Below are 21,180 nucleotides of genomic sequence, written 5' to 3' on the forward strand. Positions count from 1 at the left end.
CCTGTGTGCTTGACCGGCTATAACTAAATAGTCTCTGAATCTAAACCTAAGTGCAGACCACCATATAACTTTACCTGCTGACACCCGAAAACTACTTGTGATGAACAAACTAGGTGCTTAGACAAGATCAGGGGCTACTTTTCAAGGCCCCGTGTGTTGGACCAGCTATAAATTACCGACAATTCTTCTGAGTTGTTTTTCAAGGCCTCGCCAGGTGCAGAGTTTGTGCAGTAAAGATCAACATGGCCTATGAATGACCTTCCACATGAGACAAACATGAACAGGGACCACTTGCCGGGGCTCAAACCAAGATCTAGAGGCCTCACACATGCACAACATCCCAGAATAAGACTGGAGGCTAGTGTAGGTGGAAACCCCTCTCCCTCTCTCCCTTGTGAGCCTTTTACTTTCTCTCTGTCCCTGATAAACCTTTGTTGGAGTGGAACCTCTGAGCCTCTCCTGGTCATTCTTGGTCAGAAGAATGTAAGAACTTAGGCAGGGCTTAGTCCCGAGCTGGGAAGCCTTGCCCTGTAACAGAATCCGGTGACCATGGCAGGAATGATTTTTTTTTCCTCAGATCCAGGTCTAGGGGCAGATAAGGAGACCTGCTAAACCCTGATGGACAGACAGCAACCTGCCAGGACACCACCTGTCCTGTGTCCCTCCCTCTTGTGAGTAGATCTCCGTGCCTGCTCCTCTCATTGGATTTTCATAAGAACAAAGGATATTGCTCTCTGTCTTGACCTGACTGTTTTTCCTGAGCCTGAGAGTCCTGACCCAATGTTTATAGTGAGAGGCTTGACCTCAAGGTCTGGTAAACCTGATAAATCAGGTGTGTTTAATAGATACTTTTCCCAGATTGAGTTGAAAAGTTGTCTGCCTGGACCTGCACAATCCAGGGAGTCTCATGAGTGGAGTGATTGCTTGGTATCTGCACTGAGGGGGGTCACCCCCAAGACCTGTTAGACCTGGTATTCCCCCTCAATTGAGACTTGGTGTCTGTGGTAAGGGGCACCAGCCCCCAAATCCAAGACCTGCTAATCAAGCCTGAGACCTGGTAATTCAGACTTGGTACTGTTTTGTTACAGTGAGGGGCTTGACTCCGAGACCCATGAAAACCGGCGTAGTCTGCGGACGTGGTAATTGCCTTTTACTTTCTTCTCTCTCTTCTCCTCTATCTTACTTTCCTCTCCATTTTATTTTCCTTTTGATTAAGTGCTGGCTGGTGGGTGATAGCCCTGGTGTTTTGCCCAGTTAGTGTGTTTCTACCACTGCAGTCCCATTATTACATTTGTGATCGCAAAGAGGGACTCTTGGTGACTTTAGATTTTGGGCAGATACATGAGTATGTGACAGCCATTATTTTTGTGTGTCTGGGTGTTGTCTGACTCTGGTTCTTGTACTCTGGTTTTGGGGAGTGGATGTAACACCCCCATCTGGCATTGGGGATAAGAGTTATATGGAAGATTGAAGTGGAGATTCAGATAATGTGTTAGGCCTCACTAAAATCATCCTCATTCCCCCTCTCCCTTTCTGGCTTGTCTGGTCCGAGCACTCTCTGTTTGTTCATCTTATGTGTGAATTTTATGTGTGACTGGGGCTGTCTGAGAGGTTGAGATTGCAAGATCATCTCCGTCACCTCTGTGTGTGTCTTATGTGTCATTTATGTATGATGCATAGAAATTAATTTGTGAAAAGAAATTTGAGCTAAATTAAAAAATACTTATAGAGACTCCTGAGAACTTATTGATCGGGCTAAAAAAGAGATGCATGGGGAGAAGCGATTTTCAGTCTACACTGGGATTTGGATCACAACACAGAGAACACTCCAGACAGGGTGTTAAGATTAAAAAAAGAGGCTCTCTCCCAGAGCTGAGAAAACTCTTGGCTGCAGCATGAGAGACAAATAAATTCCTATAGACTAAAAGAAAAAGCGGATGGTATCAGCTACCCATAAACATAAAAAGCTAGGTTCTTGGGAACAGTTAATTGGAAAGAATGAGAGATCAAGAGAAGAAACCAGGAGATTCAGCCCTAGGGTGTAGTCTTAAGCACTGGCAATTCTTTTCTTATAATCAATTAAAGAAAAAGAAAGCTTCAGAAAAAGAAGAAAGTATAGGGTTAAAAATCTCTCAGCTAATGAGACTGGCCTGCCAAGTATATTCTAACTGAGATAAGGAAAAGATTTACAGACCAAATTGCCAGGCAACCTCCCTAACTGCTGCCTTGCAGGCTAAAGACCATCCCCCACAGAAACAAAGAAAAAGAGGGAGACCAAGGTCATAGGAGCGGAGAAAGCCCTGCACCCCTTCAGAAAGAGACCAGTGCAGCTGGTGTAGAAAATAATAATACAAAAAAAAAAAAAAAAAACCCACTGCTGTTGAGGCAATTCCGACTCATAGTGACCCTGAAGGAGATAGTAGAACTGCGCCATAGAGTTTCCAAGGAGCACATGGTGGATTCAAACTGCTGACCTCTTGGTTAACAGCTGTAGCACTTAACCACTGTGCCACCAGGGTTTCCCAAATAACTTTGTCTTAAATTAAAAGGAACAGTTCCAGGACAGTAAAAGGGAAAGAAATTAGTTACCATTCGCCTTTCAAAAGTTTTCTCTATCTGACTAAAGTTTAATTTATGGCATTTTTAAGAGCTTCAATGTTAACTAACATAAAAAACAAAGAATTAGGTTTCTCGCTGTTAAAATAACAAAATTTTCTTTGATTACTGAGTTAAGGAGTTAATCTCTTCTTTGTATAATTTGTTTCAAAGACAGAGGTTCAGTCTGTCACTAGAATAAGATTCCTGAGTCAGAAACCAAGGCACATGGTTTTACGGAAAAAGAAAAAATAAATAAAAAAAAAAAACACTAAGGTTTTTATTTTCAGATCTTTGGTTAAATAACTAAAGTATTGTTTCATGGTAACTTATGATAAATTTCTGACAAGTTTGAAAGCCACGAAAATTTTCTTATAAAGAAAAAGTGCTAAAAAGGTTTACTTAACATGACATAAATTACATAGAACATGTTAAAATCAAGAGAGGGGTCTGATTCTCTATGGGTTAAAATTTATGTGTTAGTATTTTCTCTTTTGTTTTTGCCTAATATTAGGCAGCAAATGATTGCTAACTTGGTTCAAACTTTATTTTTTGAATCTAGCAATGTCAAAGCCAATGGATTAATTAAAGAATTACTATTCAGGTATTTGGAGACTTGATAATTCTGGAATGGTCTGGTATATCCTGACTATATTCCATTATGCCTCAAGATTATTATGTGTTACATTTGAAGTTCTTTAAAAACATGCTTAATGGTTATTACAGAAAATATTTTTCTCTATAGTTTTTTTCAACTGATTTTATTTAGCCTCTGCACTGTGCTTGTAATGGATTTCTATCAGGTCTTTCACCATTACGAATTATGTTTATAAATGAATCATGACCATATTAAGTTTTGTCATCTGCAGATAAGTTTTTACTTTGCTGATTTCCTGAAAACATTTGACCAGAATATCTCAACAAAAAGATGGATTATATTGGACTTATAAAAGGAACCGTGACTAGACTCAATCAAAATTTCCAGAGCTCTTACGCAGATGCTGGTGGGTTCGCAGAGTGCAGTTGATCCTGTAGCATATGGAACAGAAGTTAACTACATAAGGCTGAATAAACAGAATGATACTATGGGTTTTATGTGAGAATGTTGCTGATGTTTTAAGGTCTCTCTTTCTAGAAATAAGAAATGCTTTAAGATCCTACTTTTTAATTTTTATTTATTTAATTTTTTAAAAAAATTTACTTTAGATGAAGGTTTACAGAACAAAGTAGTTTCTCGTTAAACAGTTAGTACCCACATTGTTCTATGACATTGGTTAACAACCCTACGACATGTCAACACTCTCCCTTCTCAACCCTGGATTCCCTATTACCAGCTTTGCTGTTCCGTCCTGCCTTCCAGTCTCCGCCCCAGGGTTGGTGCGCCCCTTTTTGTCTTGTTTTGTTCCTTGGGCCTGTTCAATCTTTAGCTGAGTGGTGAACCTCAAGACTGACTTCATTATTAAGCTGAAAGAGTGTTCAGAGGCCGTACACTCAGAGTTTCTCCAGTCTATGTCAGGCCAACAAGTCTGGTCTGAGAAGAAGTTGTTTTGAATTTGATCAATTCCTCCTAGCCAGAGGGGGAAAGAATAACCGTGAAGTATCTACAGGTGAAGAGGAAGGTTCACTGTCCACAGAGCTCTAAAGCAGGAGCCATGCCTTCCTCCTCAACCTGAAATTCCCCAAAACTGTGCCACATGGTAAGAACAACTCCTTTTAAGATCCACCAAGTAAAGCTTTGAGATCTTCTATAGAGCTCAATTGCCTGGACCGGGCCATGGGGGATCTTAGCTGTCTTTCTCTGATCTCCCCTGGCACAGGCACCAGGTAGCACCAAGGGAGAACCTCACGGCAGGGTGCTGACTGATCGGCTTGGTGGCCGGAAATCCTCTTCTTTGGGCCACTGGCCTCATTTCTTCCCTTCAGTTTCACCCTGGGAGCCATTTCTGGTTCCTCCTGCCACCTCCCTGTTCTGCTTCTATGAGGAGCTGCTCCATTCCTTAATGCTCCCACCCAAATGAAGACAAAAATCCTCTTTCTTTGTTGCCCTCAGCATGCAATGTCAGGGTGGCATTTTGAAAAAGAACCTGAAGAACCACTAAGGGAGGAATTGTTGCTGTTAGCTGCCGTCAGGTTGGCTCCAACGCACGGCTACATCATGTGTAACAGAACAAAGCATTGCCCGGCCCTATGCCATCTTCATGATCATCGGTATCTTTGAGGGCATTTTTGGCTATTGTGTCAATGCACTAACTGAGGGTTTCCCTCATTTTTGTTGGCCCTCTACTTTACCAAACATGATGCCCCTTTCTAGCAATTGGTCTTTCTTGATGACATGTCTAAATTAAGTGAGTCGAAGTTTTGCCATGCCTGCTTCTTAGGAACATCCTGGTTGTATTACTTCTAAGACTATTTGTTTGTTCTTTTGACAGTCCATGATATATTCAGTATTACTCACCAAGACCACAGTGTGAACCCATCAATTCTTCTTCTGTCTGCTGCAAAAGACCTCTTTAACGTTTTAAACATCAAAGAAGTCACTTTGATGACTAGGGCGCAACTCACTCAAGCTATGATCTTTTCAATCACCTCATATGCATAGGTGGATAATGAAAAAGGAAGACAGAAGGAGAAAGAAGGAATTACAGACCATATAAATAATTTTTGCGTACTCAGATTCCCAAAGCACAGCCATCTGATCCTAGAGCAACTAACTCTGGCTCAAAGGGCGGGTACCACTTCACAGGCGCCTCACCTGTGTTCTCGCCTGGCAAGGTTGAGCCAGTGAGGCAGAGGCTGGAGCTGGGTTTTTAGAGGCCACCAGTTGAATGGCAGTTACTACAGCCTGGGAGTAGCAGCCAAACTGACCACTTGTGCAACACCAGAGAGACCAAGACTATAAGGTCCTACTTTTTGGAGATAAGAAACCATATTCCTCTTTTCTCCAAAGTTAACTAACTCGTGAATTTAGAGATTGTAATTCTTGAATTGAAAGTTCCTGTTGACAAACTTAAAGTTATAAATATCTAACCAGAAAAGCTGCAAACGACCTCTTTGAAGTGTTCAAAAGCAAAATGTCACCTTGAGGACTAAGGTGCACCTGACCCAAGCCACAGTATTTTCAATTGCCTCATATGTGTGCAAAAGCTGGACAATGAATAAGGAAGACTGAAGAAGAATCAACACCTTTGAATTACGGTGTTGGTGAAAACTATTGAATATACTAGACTGCCAGAAGAACAAACAAATCTGTCTTGGAAGAAATATAGCCAGAATGATTATTAGAAGGGAGGATTGTGAGACTTCATCCCATATGCTTTGGATTTTACCAGCAGGGACCAGTCCTTGAAGAAGGACATCGTACTTCATAACGTAGAGGGTCAGGAAAAAAGAGGAAGACCCTCAATGAGATGGATTGACAAAACGAAAGCAATAATGGGCTCAGACACTACAATGATTATGGCAATGGTGTAGGACGGGGCAGTGTTCGTTCTGTTGTACACAGAGTTGCTATGAGTCAGAACCGACTCAACAGCACCTAAGAATAACAGCGAAGTGTTATTGTTTATTATTAGTTTCAAATCACTGTTAGAGGCCCAAATTCAGGCTCTCTGGATGTGAAGGTAATCACATTCTGGAAATCATGAAGTTAGTGCCAATAAACTAATATACAGAAAAAAAAAATTTCAAAGCATCTGCTTTTTTGTTTTGGGAATAGAAAAGCTTGAGATTCAGAGCAAGTTTAGAGTTGGACAGTCCGCAAAGGGAAGCGCCCTCTCATCCATTATGAGATCCAGGTAGTAGCTTCTGGATATAGGACCAGAAACTCTGAGGCTTCAATTACAACTTTTATAAAGCATCATTGCTTGTACTCTTTTATGAAATTGCAAACGCAAAAAGAAAACAAACAAAAATGGATCTATACCTGTCCTAAGGCAGGGCGTACTTGAGACATAATGCATATGAAATCAGTTTACAAGCCACAATACGCTATCTGAATAAGTTACCATTTTGGGGTAACACCCAAGCACAGAGCAGGGTACAGAGCACGCGGCCCACTAAGGTAATTCCCTTCCCCTTTGCATTCCTTTCTCTTGTTCCTTTATGCGTGTGGTTCAGTAGCATTATTAACTGACTGACTAAACTGAGAATCTGACTTTGAGCAACAGAGTAGTTCTTACAGCTAGTTACACTGGGACTCTGAATGAATCAATGAATAAAATAAAGCATTTACATTTCTACTCTAAAATTTATCATGAAGCATTTCAGACTCACTGCAACGTGTGGTGTTTATCAGACATTCACTGTCACAATGCAGCTTGAGTGTCTTGCAGACAACTTCAATGGTACTTTTAAACTGGCACAGGCAGCATGCCATATGACTAGGTAAGATCCTGTAAATGGAAATAAGGAGAATTAAACTAATGTTAATGGGGTTACTTAAGTAGGTAGAAGCAGGCCAAGGCCACAGGGCTGTGTAAGAAGGAGTTCTTTTTTTTTTTTTTAATCTTGGTGAAAATCTATATAGCAGAACACACATCCATTCAACGATTTCTACATGTCCAGTCCAATAACGTTGGTTACATTCTGCAGGTGCATCACCGTTTTCACCACCACTGACTTAGATTCACCACCCCCATGCTTCTTATCTAGGCTTTAAAGTTACTGTTGTCAATTTGATCACATATAGATAATTCTTTAAAAGAGTGCAATACTCACGCTGAACATTCTTTACGGATGTAGCTAAACCATTGTTTAGTTTAAAGATAACTTCAGGGAATAAGTTTGGGTCATGGTGTTTTTTGAGAGTGATAGATTCTGGGGTACTTCCAGTCTTAACAAGTCAGGTTTGCATTCTGTAAGAATTCAAAATTCTGTTCCAAAGTTTTTCCCCTTTTGATCATGATTCACCTACAGATTCCTTGATCAAAATGTTCAGTAATGGTAGCCAGTTACCACCCAGTTCTTCTGGCCCCGTGGCAAGGGGAGCAGTAGTACATGGAAGCAGGAAGACCTGCTGTCCAGTTCCATGACGTTCTTGGGACATATGGCTTGGCCACTTGGATGGGGACCAGTTGGTCAACGGCTGCTCTTGAATATGGTCAGTAAACAGAAGAGAGGATAGAGGTGCCCAACAGAAGGGTAAGGATGGCAGTGGGTATGGTATGCCCAGAATAAAGGGGATAGGGATTAGAACTGGCTGACACAGATTTGTAGTTTAATTCAAAAGTATCTCCTCCCAACCTAAACTACTAAGGCATTTCAATAATGGACTCAAGGATGGCAGTTGCTCTAATCTCTTTATGGCCTTGGTGGCACGTGGCTACAGAGAATGATAGCACTTTTCATCCTCTGTTGATGGTCATGGAAAGAGAAGACTGAACCCTCCTTCCTTGTATCAACTAAGCGAGAAAGCTGGTTTGTGGGTGGGAACTTTGAATATCTGCAGAGGATGGCATCTTGCTGACAAGCGAGGGATCAACTGTGTCAGATGCTGCAGGAGGCTGAGGAAGAAGAGGCCAGAGCAGTGACCTGTAGGACTTGATGTGGTAAGAAGAGTCAAGGAGGTGGCCTGACAAAAGTGGCCGGAGCAGAGGGCTACATGCAGGGCCTCTTTCCGTACTCATCTCAGGTAGTCCGCTCAACTAGCTTTAGCATAACAGCAGATTTCTATGTAGCCTGCCACAGTGCAGGGGGATGGCACAAAGAAGCTTCAGTAAGCTGTGTAATAAGGTGTCATAGCAGGGCCCTACAAAAATATATTTTTAAAAAAATATATAAACTCGACCCTTTCCTCATACCATATATGAAAATTAACTCAAAATGGATCATAGACCTAACTGGAAGAGCTACACAACTCTACAACTTCTGGAAAAAAAGCACAGGAGAAAACCTTTGTGACTTTGGGTTATACAAACATTTCTCAGATAAGACATGAAAGAAGCACAAGCCATACACCAAAAAAAAAAAAAAAAAGCTAAATTAGACTTCATCAAAATTAAAAACTTATGCTCTTAAGAGACACTTTCAAGAGAATGAAAAGACAGCCATAGGCTGGGAGAAAATATTGACAAAACATACATTTGAGAGAAGGGATATATAATCCAGAATATAGAAAGCACTTTTACAACTCAGTAATATAAGAAAAATATCCAATACAACATTCCAACGGATTTGAGCACTTCATTAAAGAAGATACAAATGGCAAATAAGCACATAAATAGACACTCAACATCATCGACTATTACAGAAATGCAAATCCAAACCACAATGAGATACTGTCACACAACCACGAGCGTACAGGCATTGGTAGATAGTATTGATGTATTTGTACTGAGCTGCCTTTACTTTTTTTTATATCTTATTAGTAAATAACTTTTTATTTGCAAATGTACAGAAAAGGTAAAACTTTCAAAGACTGAAACATAAATATCAGGTAAAATACGGAGCAATAGCAACTCTCGTACACTGCTGGTGGGAATGCAAAATGGTCAGCCACTTTGGAAAACAGTTTAGCAGTCTGATGAAGCTAATATGCACTTAGCATGTGATATAGCTATCTCTCTCCTAGGTATTTACTTCAAAGAAATGAAAACCTGTATTTACACAAACACTTGTGCATGCTTTCAGCAGCTTTATTCACAATAACCAAAGGTGGAAACAACCCAAGTGTCCGTCAACTGATGAATGGATAACAAACTGTGGTACATCCATACAACTGCAACACTACTCAGCAATACACAGGAATGAACTATGATAGATGCAACAACACAGACAAATCTCAGAAGGATTGCGCTAAGTGAAAGAAGCCCAACATTAGAGGTTCCATACTATATGATTTCATTTATAAGACATTTTGCAACAGGCAAAACAACAGGGATAGGAACAAGATAGGTGGTTGCCAGGGGCTGGTGGTGGCAGGAAGGGATTGATAGCAAAGGGGCACAAGGGGCCTTTTGGGGGTGACAGAAATATTCTAATCTTGATTGCGGTGGTGGTTACACAACTGTTCACATTTGTCAAAACTCACTGAAGTGTACACTTAAAAAGGGTGAATTGGAAATTAGACCTTAATAAACTGACTTTAAAATAATAAACCTAAAAAAAAACTTAAGTGAAAATAAATCTGAGGGAAAAAAATGACTTACAGTTTTTCCAGCTGGAGTGTCATTATGAGGATGTTTTCAACTGTTGTAAGTGACACTTGTGTTGTTCCCATGTCTCTGAAGGAGAAAGCCCAAACGGTCATGTTATGAACCCAAAGACAACAATTCTGTACTGAAAAAGATACTGGAGGACAGGTAATTACTTCAATTTTGGCTTCTCCGTAAAACAAGCTAGCTCGAGCTTATCTGCCACAGAAGATAGCTCCAGAAAGCTCTTACGGAAGAAATTCGAGTTTATTTGCATCATCAGATGGGTGATGTCGGCACAGAACAGTAGAACCTGTAGTCTTTTACCGTTATCCCGCTTCTCACTCCCCTGTCATATTAACCTCTCCTGATTCCTTGTTCTTTTTATAACGTACACCTTAATCTCTTTGCTTTTTTGAATAAATGATATCGCTACATTATCTGCATATACCATATCCATATGTGTTCTTCAGCACTGCTCGGGGAAGACCCCTGCTGTGCCTTGCCCAGTATACATCCTTTCTTAATCCTTTTCTTTGCGCATAACTTTTTTCAATAACCAAATTAAAATGATGACTTTTTAGCCTAAATGCAAAATACTTAATCTTGGATGAAAGTAAAAACGAAGAATTGAAATCATCTCGTAACCATGAGATTGTTGCAATACTTACAAATATTTTAATGCTGGCAATTTAAAAAGATAAGAATCTTCGACGGTTGTCAGAGGATTACGATTGAGAACTCTGGAAAAATAAGATGGAATTAAAATTATCTGCATTTTCAATAACTTCCATGAACTTTTATATTCTTTATTTTTTTTGTGGTATGGAACTTGTAGGTAAAAAAATAAAAATCATTTTCTGCTTTAACCTATAAATCACCCTTAGAATCCATAAAGCCCTCTTCCTTTGGGAATTAGAAGATAAGTGGAGAAAGGAAAGAAAGAGAGTGAGAGAAGAAAGGTGGATAACAAAGAGAAAATACACCAAAGAACTTCAGGAAGAAACCTGTAACCTCGTTCGGCCAGAAAACCCTGGAAGTGACCATGCTGGGAGGAAGCCTTTGCTCCATAGGAAATACTATTTCTAGTGTCCCCCACAATTCAAGGTGCTTTCATTTCAGTCTTTAGAACTTCAAAAAATTCCATGGCTTAATTCACCCAATTAAAAAAAAAAAATGGGACCAATCCTTTGGCCTTGGAACCAGAGGAGAAGGGGGTCTTGTGGAAGCCATAGTTCTGTCACACACTCCAGGTGCATTCATGTATCATAGCCCTTGTTACATTGATGTCATCACATTTACTCGTCAGTCTCCTGGACTGCCAGCTTCCTGAGGGCAGGGACCACAACCTGCCATCGATGTCATCCCCGTACCTTACATAGTACATGATATTTACTAGGTAGTTAGTAAATATTGTTGAATAAATAAATAACATTTTGCTTACATATCAATAAAATGAATAGATTCATTTTGACACAAATTTTTATTCCAAAATGCTAGAATAGAATTTTTTCTCAATTCTTAAAAAAAAAAGAAAAGAAACTGCCTTTAGGTTAACTCTATTCAAGAATCATTAGGGTACTTTTGCAGAACATTATAAAATAATAATTATTGCATGTATTACCAACTGAACTTCCAGCTACAATGATCAGCATTTCACATTTAATCCTCACAATTGCCTTATATGGTCGACATTATCATTACCCCATTTTACAGATGAGGAAACTGAGGCACAGAGAGATTATGTAACTTGTCCTAGGTCACCAAACTAGTAAGAAGCAGATCTAGGATTTGAACTCAGTCCTGTCTGACTCCAAAACCTATGTTTAACCTGTACAAAGAAAATGGGGTTGAAAATAGCAGTTATTTTTAACCTTAATTTTGAGAGCATTAAACATAGATATATACCTTTTTGAATCTTCTCTACTCATCCGAAAGAGCCTCACGAGAACTACACTTTCTCTTATTTCTCTTGCCTAATTGTCTCTCATGACTAAATATTTAATTAGTCTATGTTCATGTATGTCAGGGTAGAACTGGGCTCCAAAGGGTCTTCCATAACTGATTTTTCAGACCTACATCATCAGGCCTTTCTTCCAAGTGCCTTTGGGTGGACTTGAACCTCCAGCCTTTTAGTTTGTAGCCAAGTGCATTAACCATTGGCACCATCCAGGGGATAAGGGTCTAGTATCCACAGTACGGAGCCCTGGTGGCACAATGGTTAGGAGCTCAGCTGCTAACCAAAAGGTCAGCAGTTTGAATCCCCCAGCTGCTCCTTGGAAACCCTATGGGGCAGTTCTCCTCTGTCCTACAGGGTCGCTATGAGTCGGAATTGATTTGAAGGCAACTGGTTTGGTTTGTTTGTTTTTATACCCACAATATATAAAGAACTATTACAACTCAACAATAAAAAGACAAATAACACAATTGAAATATGGGAAAAGGATGTGAATAGACATTTCTCCAAAGAGATATATAAATGGCCAATAAGCAGACAAAAAGATGCTCAATATCATTTAGCCATCAAGGAAATCCAGATCAAAACCACAATGAGATACCACTTCACATTTCCTAGGATGGCTGTAAAGACAGATAATATCAACAACAACAAGAAATGAAATAAATTATTTAAAAAAAAAGACAATAACAAGGGTTGGTAAAGATGTAGAGAAATTGGAACCCTCACACAAATGTCAAATGGCACAATCACTGTGGAAAAGTTGGCAGTTCCTCAAAAGGGTAAACACAGAGTTACGGTGTGACTTGGCAATTCCACTCCTTGGTATGTGCCCAAGGGTATTAAAAGCTTTAGTTCACACAGAAGCTTATCCACAAATGTTCATAGCAGCATTATTCATAACAGCCAAAAGGGGAAACAATCCAAATGACTATTAACTGATGAATGGAATAACAAAAGGTAGCATATCCACACAGTAGAACTTTATTTGGCCATCAAAAGGAAAGCAGTGCTGATACGTGGAGCCCTGGGGGCACAGTGGTAAAGAGCTTGGCTGCTAACCAAAAGGTTGGCAGTTTGAATCCATCAGCCACTCTTGGGAAACCCTATAGGGCAGTTCTACTTTGTCCTATTATACTAAGTGAAAGAAGCTGGACATAAAATGCCACATATTTTATGATTCCATTTATACCAAATGCTCACAATAGGCAAATCTATAGAGACAGAAAGTAGATTAGTGGTTGTCAGAGGTTGGAGGGAGGGTATGGGATTTCTTTTCGGGGTGATGAAATATTCCAGAATTAGATGGTAGTGATGGTTACACAGTTTGTGAATATACCCCTGAATTGTACCCTTTAAAATGGTGAATTTTATTTTATGGTAGCCAAATCATATCTCCTTGAAAAAAAGAACAATGTTGCAATATTCAGAGTACCAGTTGCCAGAGATCATATGTGTTGGTAGACGGAGAAAAGGGGAATGAAGACTGTTCTTCACCCAAACTCAGAGTTAGTAAGCGGTGTGTCTGGGAGCCACGGAGCTTGTTCTTGCCTTGTGATCTCCCCTATTCTTTCTAGCCTAGTGCATTCTTCCAGATTTATTTTAGTACTATTAATGAGTTTGATTTAAAACAGTAGTTAATATTCAGTAAGGAGTTATGAGGGGAAAGAATGTGAGTGTCACATGTCTGGTTGAGCATGGTTCCTCAAACAAGGGCTCCTTTTTCTTTTCTTTTTAAAGCCGTTAGGTTCACTGATGGGTTCCACGCAAGTAAGCCCAGCCACCTCTGCATCTCTTCCTGCCTACTTTTCCCCCAGCCATTAAGAATGACAATTAGACTATATATATATATATATATATATATATATATATATATATATATATATATATATATATATATAAACTTTGTCCTGGAGGAGATTCTGACTCATAGCAACCCTATAGGACAGAGTAGAAATGCCCAGTAGGGTTTCCAAGGCTGTATTGGATCTTCTGCTTCTTTACAGAAGAAGACCGTCACATCTTTCTCCCAAGGAGCAGCTGGTGGGTTTGAACCACTGACCTTTCAGTTAGCAGCCAACTTCTCAACCACTGCATCACCAGGGTTCCTAACGCAATATACAGCCAACACAATGTAGCAAAGTTTTGTATTCTTCCTCCCAAATTACCTCAGTTCTCCGACCCTCTGCTCATTCTTTCCTTTTTTTTTTTTAACACATTATTTTTGTTCAGCTGAGAGTTTACAGAGCAAAGTAGTTTCTCATTCAACAGTTGATATGCAGCTTGTTTCGTGCCATTGTTTGCAAACCCCTGAATGTGTCAGCACTCTCTCCGTTTTTTCCTGGGTTCCCCATGTCCGTTCACCCAGCTTTCCTGCCCCTACCATCCTTCTGAACTCTGCCTTTGGGCAAATGCTGCCCTTTAGGTCACATGTAGTTGATTGTTCTGAGGTGTACATTCCTCACTGGTGTTATTGTTTATTTTATAGGCCTGTCTACTGTATGGCTACAATGAGATCTTCGGGAGTGATTTCAGTTCCAAGTCTGAAGGGTGTCTTAGGGCCAAATTCTCGGGGGATCCACCAGTCTCTGTCAGACCAGTAAGTCTGGTCTTATTTATGAGTTTGAATTTCTTTCTACATTTCTCTCCCACTCTGTCCATAACCTACTATTGTGGTCCCGCTCAGCCTCTGATTTTTCTTAACAGAACGTCCACGACCTCACAGCCATCAGCTTAGTGTTTCCTCTTAACTAAAGAGCCCTTCTCCAACTGACATTAGTATCCTCAAATTTGTCCCTAATGAAATCAAAATATGGGAACCCTCTCTATTATCCTATTTCCTTCCCCTGCCTTTACAGCATTCTTTTCTACACCAAGCTCGTGCATGGTTGAGAGAAATGACTTACCAGCTCGAGTTTGGGGGACTCTGCAACTCTTTTGGACAAACTAAATGATGCTAATGGTTTTACAGAATTACAGTAGACAATGCATTTGAGATCATTTCCATTTCTGGTTCAATCCCTTCACTTTACAGATGAACTAAGGTGCAGTGGGGTTGTAGGATAGGTTTAGGGTCCCACAGCTAGCTAGTTAATGAGTTTCGAGACCAGAACTCCTGACTCCTAGTCTATTGCCTATTTGACATTCATGGGCTTATCTTTATGGGAGAAAGATGTGGTAATACTTTTTATTAGCTCAGAGTCTGTCCCAAATTCAAAGTTTAAGAAATATTGTTCTAAATTATTTTTTTAAATGTATCTTATTAGAAGAAGAAAATACAAATATACTTTTTAGAAGATACATTTTCAATAAAATTTACTTTTAATATTTAATAATTATCAAACATTACATATATATATATGTGAGCCTGAAAGGATTTTTTTAATTAATTTTTAATATTCATTTATTTTTATTGAACTTTATATGAAGGGTTACAGAACAAACTAGCTTCTTATTAAAGAATTAGTACACATATTGTTTTGTGATATTGGTTACCAATCCCCTGACATATCAACACTCTCCCCTTCTCAACCCTGGATTCTCTATTATCAGCTTTCTTGTCCCCTCCTGTCTTCTGTCCTTGCCCTGGGCTAGTGTGCCCATTTAGTCTCATTTTGCTTTATGGGCCTGTCTACTCTTTGGCTGAAGGGTAAACCTCAGGACTGACTTCATTACTGAGCTAAAAGTGTGTCCAGGGGCCATATTCTCGGGATTTTCTCAGTCTATATCAGACCAGTAAGTCTGGGTTTTTTGTTTTTTGTGAGTTAGAATTTTTTTCCACATTTTCCTCCAGCCCTGTCTGGAACCCTCTATTGAGATCCCTGTCAGAGCAGTTGCTAGTGGTAGCCAGGCACCATGTAGTTGTGCTGGACTCCGTCTGGTGGAGGCTGAAGTACTTGTGGTCCATTAGTCATTTGGACTAATCGTTCCCTTGTGTCTCTGGTAGAAAACAGAAATATTCTGCATAAGCCTTTTGCTATAGGACAACGAGACAGATGAAAGGTGGCTGACAACATAAGGGAACATTTCTTGCCTCTTATATTTTTTTCTCCCAATTCTTCTACACAGGTCCAGACAGATGGGCTATGTTTCCTCTCTATTAACTGAAGAGACAGAGAAGAATTGGGGACTGAAGTCTGTCATCACTGTCCTGAGTGTCCTGAAATCCTAACAGCTTTAGCTGAAAAAATGTCCAAAGCAGGCAGTGAAAATAAATTTAAAATAGGAAAAACTCCCAAACTATCTATTCTAGAATTTCAAGGCAGGCAGAAGAAAAGTGGTTCCTTGGAGGAAGGTAATCAAAGAAATAAGCAGTGACCTGGACTCTGTTCTGATACGTATGAAAGTATTTGGGGATGGAGTGGCCCCTTTCCTTTACTCATCTACATAGATCCATGAGCCATGAGAACATGACTGCCCACATGAAGCTCCTTAATACGAGACCTCTGACTACATCACAGAAACTTTCTCAGGGGTAAAACCTAAAGAACCTGAAATGGTTAGCCTATCTTTGAATCGAAGTTCAGAGAAGAGCCTGGAAGAAGATTCTCTGACTGGGTCTACAAAGAAGCAGAGAGGAACAGTGGAAGGAGCAAGGGCCCTGGAATCAGGCAGAGCTGGGCTGAATTCTGACCCTGCTCCATCTGGTGAAGGGACTTGAGTAATTCACTCCTCTGAGCCTTATGTAGCACCATTTATCACACAAGGTAGTTTCAAGATTAAATGAAAGCACATGTGTAAAGCACCTAGCATGGGGTGGGCACAGAGTAGGTGCTCAGAGGTAATGGTGTCATATCTGCACTGGCCAGTGAGCAGAAATCCTAGGACTACCCCGGGATGGCATGGCGAGGAGCTCCATGGGGTTTTCATAGGAAAATGAAGTTCTCTGCTCGAACAGTCGTACCTAAGTTAGAAACCAACTTCAAGACACAATGCCAAAAAGCCAAACTGCCGTCATACACTCACATTAGAGCTGCACAGAGAATTACTGCGAATCTCTTAAGCGGTTCTGCCACTTACTAACAGTGTATACCCAGGCAAGCTACCCAACATCTCTGAGTTTCAATTTCCTCATCTGCAAAATGGGGATAATAATATCTATATCACAAGAGTTATATATCACAAGAGTTACTGAGAAAAACGAAAATGAGGTACATCATGAGCTAACATGCATTGAGCATTTACTGTGGGCCAAGCACCACGGTAAGAGCGTTATGGATGCTACCTTACTTGGTATAATAAGTAAAATTACTTAGTGTAGTGCATGGAACATAATACAAAATACCTAACAAATATAGATTTTAAAGAAATGTCATGGGGCAGAGGAAGAATTTCTAAGCTTCAGAGAGAAAAGAAGATAGCTTGGGTGGGAAGAATAAGATGAAGTTGGGAGAAGACAAGCATAATAGTTGCTGGGTGTGATGGTCTCAACACTTTTGAACCATTACAAATTAAACAGCTACCCTAAGTTACTCCAAAGAACAGACCCAAGTTGTTTCTTTTCATCTTTAATGTTCATGCCTTTCTAAGAAGCGGCTGCCAGGATTCCAGTACATCCCCAAAAGTGGTGACAACATCCTGAAGTGTGTTATCTTTTGTGTGTCTAACTCTATCTAAAGGGAACCAAGGCTAGTTGACTGGGGGAGCAGTAGCACATCTCTGTGATGAAGCTCAACTGGCCTTCAGAGTGTGGCCTCACCTACCTCACTGATATTGCCAATAGTGGGGCAAATAATTCAATAGGGATAAGGCTTGGATTTCCATCTTATTCTGTCTTGGTGCTTCTGTTTGGCACAACCTTGGTGTGCCACAGACAAGCCAGCATGTGAACGTGCTCCATCTGAATAAGGTATAGCCTCTCTGTGTTGTAGACTCCATCCGTTTTTAAAATCATGGAGCTTGTATTGTTAGAACCAATAAACTTGACTAAAAGAATTTTTTTTTTTTTTTTTAATTAGCCACCAGTCTGGACCTGTGTAGGTGAATAAAAGAGAAGCATTTTAAAGTCAGAAATAAAAGGTAGACTTAACATTTAGGATTATCAACCCCTGCTTGTTTTCCACAATATCTTTCATTCCTGATTTCATCTGAAAGAGAAACATTACTACTACTATTCAAAGAGCGCTGCTTTACTAATAAGGTCTTGGCATGTCTTTGAGGTGGATTTAAGATTCAGAAAAGACTAACTCTTTACACTTCTAAGTTCTTTAGTTGGTGTTTGTAACAACACAGAGGCTTCATTCAGGAGATCTGCGGCTGCTGCTGCTACCGTTGCCATCCAGTTGATTCCGACTTGCAGTGACCCTACAGGACAGAGTAGAACTGCCCCATAGGGCTTCCAAGGCTGTCACCTTCACAGAAGCAGACCGCCACATCTTTCTCCCGCAGAGTGCTAGTGGGTTTGAACTTCTGTCCTTTCCATTAGCATCTAAGCATTTAACTGCTGAGCTACCAGGGCTCTTTTTCAAGAGACTTACTGGGTTATAATCAGCTGGAACCTAGGTTTTGTTCAGCCTGAAGCTTATCTAATTTGGGAAATTCTCTCTAATAAAAAAGTGCAAAATTATAAGTAGAAAAATTGCTAGGGCCCCTCCCAGGACCTTGAAAGGGGGCTATGCAAGTAAGAGGCCCTGAGGCTTAAGCTTTGTTCTACTCATGATAAATCCACCTCAGCTGGGACCTTTTTAAAAAACTTTTTTAATGCAGGAAAAATACTGTTTCAACTTGTAAACACTCCAGTGCTATGCCATTCAGGTCATAAAATTACTTAGCTTTTTAGAGGTGGCATCTTTTCTTGGCAATTTGCCTTTGGAAAGAGATGCAATAAAGCTTATTTTTCACCTGTGGTAAATTACCTGTTAGAAAAATTTGACCCAAAACAATAAAGGAGCCCAGGTTCCAACCCGTATTGTGGCAATTGTGCCAATCTTTTCAACGTACCTGTGAATTAGTTTTAGGAGCACACCTGTTGCTGTCGAGTTGATTCCAACTCACAGCGACCGTACAGGACAGAGCACAACTGCCCCGTGGGGTTTCCAGGGCTGTAGTCTGCATGGAAGCAGGCTGCTACATCTTTCTCCCTTGGAGTGGCCGGTGGGTTCGAACGGCCAAGCTTTCAGTTACCAGCTGAGCACTCAACTCCTGTGCCACCAGGGCTCCTTTTTAGGGGTATACCTCTGTTGGAATCACATGTTTATTCACTTATTTCCAATACTAGCTAGCTCTAATTCTTTCATTACTATTTAGCAAATGCCCTTCTCTGTTCTTTAAGATGAACACAGAAATTTGAGATAAGAAAGCTGGTCTCTCCTCCATCCACTTTTTCTATGAATTTTTTCAAATCCCCTATCCTTCCTCTGGAGCCCTGTGTCGGCACAGCGGTTGAGCATTTGGCCGCTAACCGAAAGATCGGCACTGCGAGCCCACCAGCCACTCCACTGAAGGAGGATGTGGTGGTCTGCTTCTATAAAGACGACAGCCTTGGAAACTCTGTGGGGCAGTTCTACTCTGTCCTACATGCCGTGAGTTGGAATCGACTTGACAGCAATGAGTTTGGTTTTAGGGGTTCCGTTTCCCCTCCTTTGTCATCCCCCTACCTTGTTACCCTGCGCAGGGATCCTAGCGTGGCTCTTCTATGCTTTCTCATCAACCTCCACTTCCTTCTTCCATTCTGAAAGTTTCTTGGGATGAAAGTCCTGTCCTATTCCTCTTTGTACAGCCAGCACTTAGTACAGGGTCTGACACACAGTGGTCAGTGAACGTTTTTCATTGGTTTCATTAATTAAAGTGTGATACCCACTTTTCCCCCTATGTTGCCAACATAATTATAGTGAAAACTGAATTTTTACCAAAGTTTCTTGGTGTGGGACCTAACGATCCAGTTCTCTGGTCTTTTATCATGAACTCTTCATAAGAGTCTCTGGTGCCGACAAAAGAAAAAGGGACCCTCAAGTTTTCTTCCCCCAAGTTCAGCATCAGCAAATTAACAGTGGGGGGAGGTGGCTACAGATTGGCATCTGCAGGGCCTGTCAATCTGGCTCCAGACACACCCGAAATGAACTGTGTGAAATGGATTGCTGAACCATCAGTCTTTTCCAAAGTCATATTTAGAGAAGAACCTCCATCTTTCGTCCAAAATTCCCTTTAGGCCAGTGAACATACCCACTACAATTTGCTTGTGTCAAAGAGAAATCACAAAATTTTCTAGCTGAAAAAGAATAAAACCCACACTTCTTGTCTGAAGAGTAGTCAGGAAAGAAGGCATCTGCAATTAGGCTAGAGCAATGTATTTTCGTTATTAACATTTTCCACACTATAGCTTAAGAAATACCATTTTTCTTCATGCCTCAAAGGTTCCTCCTATGCACAGATAATTCCTAACTTTTTGAAAAGGATATATACTTTTTGAAAATAATGTTCTGGGTGGCTAGGGAGAGAAGTGCACTCTGGCATGTTTCCGGGGATACCTTTCACTTTACAATCTAAAAGAAGCTAATGGCTGGGAAAGCACCCTAACGCTTTGCTCTCTGGAGAACCCCGTGCTAAGCCTTGTGCTCTGTGGCTGTACATTGCATACATTTAAGCAGAGAGGAACTTTACATGTGAGCTTGAATCAAAGTGAAAGTCAAAGGTAGAATTCCTAGGACCAACCCCACATCCGAGCAGCATCACTGGGATTCCCACGACAATGCTCATTTGTGTGTTACTTGCTCGGCGACTTTTAATGACCATGCAAAGGTCAGTACTAGGGCAAGCAGAACGTGCCACATATGAGTTAGACAAGTCTCTTGGCCTCTCTGTACCTTAGTTTCCTCATTTGAAAAAATTGATCTTAAGACATACGTGTTTCAGAATTTCTACTTGCTCATACACCCAGCTCACTGATACTGTAACATGTTTTCACACATAATCTCTTCCCATGTGTCCATCTTCTATCTCACTTACAACGTGTGTAAAAACTGCATTCCATGCCAGGCCTGAAACGTTCCAAAGCCAAGTTCTGTGATTAAGTTGCAGCCAAGGTTTCTACAAACAGACACAAGCAAGAGAAAATAAATACATAAATAAAGATATTCTTTCAGAACACCCTTCCTTTGGCAATGATTCTAATTTATATATGGTGAAAAGTAACTTCAATACTCCCTCCAGACACTAAGGAAATCTCATTATGGAAGATATTTGCTTATGATTTATACTTTCCTGTTTACACATATTAGGTGCAGAACAGTAAATAATAAATACCTAGATTAAGTGATCTTTACTTCTCTGGAACAGGGTTTCTCAACCTTAGCACCATTGACATTTTGGCCTAGGTAAATTTTTCTTGCAATCATTATGAAGATAACATGGCGTCAGGCAACACTTTGTTCTGTTGTACATGGGGTCGCCATGAATCACGGCCATCTCAACGGGAATTCACAAATAACAACAACAAACTTTTTGTTGTGAGGGCTGTCCTGTGTGTTGTAGGATGTTTAGCAGCATTCCTGGCATCTTCCC

At 40.5% G+C, this 21,180-nt stretch overlaps 1 protein-coding gene across 1 annotated transcript in view; it reads right to left on the bottom strand.

Moving 5' to 3' along the window:
• Positions 1–21,180, bottom strand: part of LOC100670567 (leucine-rich repeat-containing protein 37A-like) — a 76,299-nt gene that overhangs the window by 13,038 nt on the left and 42,081 nt on the right. The window contains exons 4-7 of the mRNA XM_064270366.1: positions 20,626–20,706; positions 10,397–10,468; positions 9,741–9,815; positions 6,868–6,986 (exon numbers count right to left, since the gene is read on the bottom strand). Coding sequence (XP_064126436.1) covers positions 6,868–6,986; positions 9,741–9,815; positions 10,397–10,468; positions 20,626–20,706 — 347 coding nt within the window. The remainder of the gene's footprint in view (positions 1–6,867; positions 6,987–9,740; positions 9,816–10,396; positions 10,469–20,625; positions 20,707–21,180) is intronic.

This window comes from Loxodonta africana, chromosome 18 (assembly GCF_030014295.1).
Source record: "Loxodonta africana isolate mLoxAfr1 chromosome 18, mLoxAfr1.hap2, whole genome shotgun sequence".
Taxonomy (NCBI): domain Eukaryota; kingdom Metazoa; phylum Chordata; class Mammalia; order Proboscidea; family Elephantidae; genus Loxodonta; species Loxodonta africana.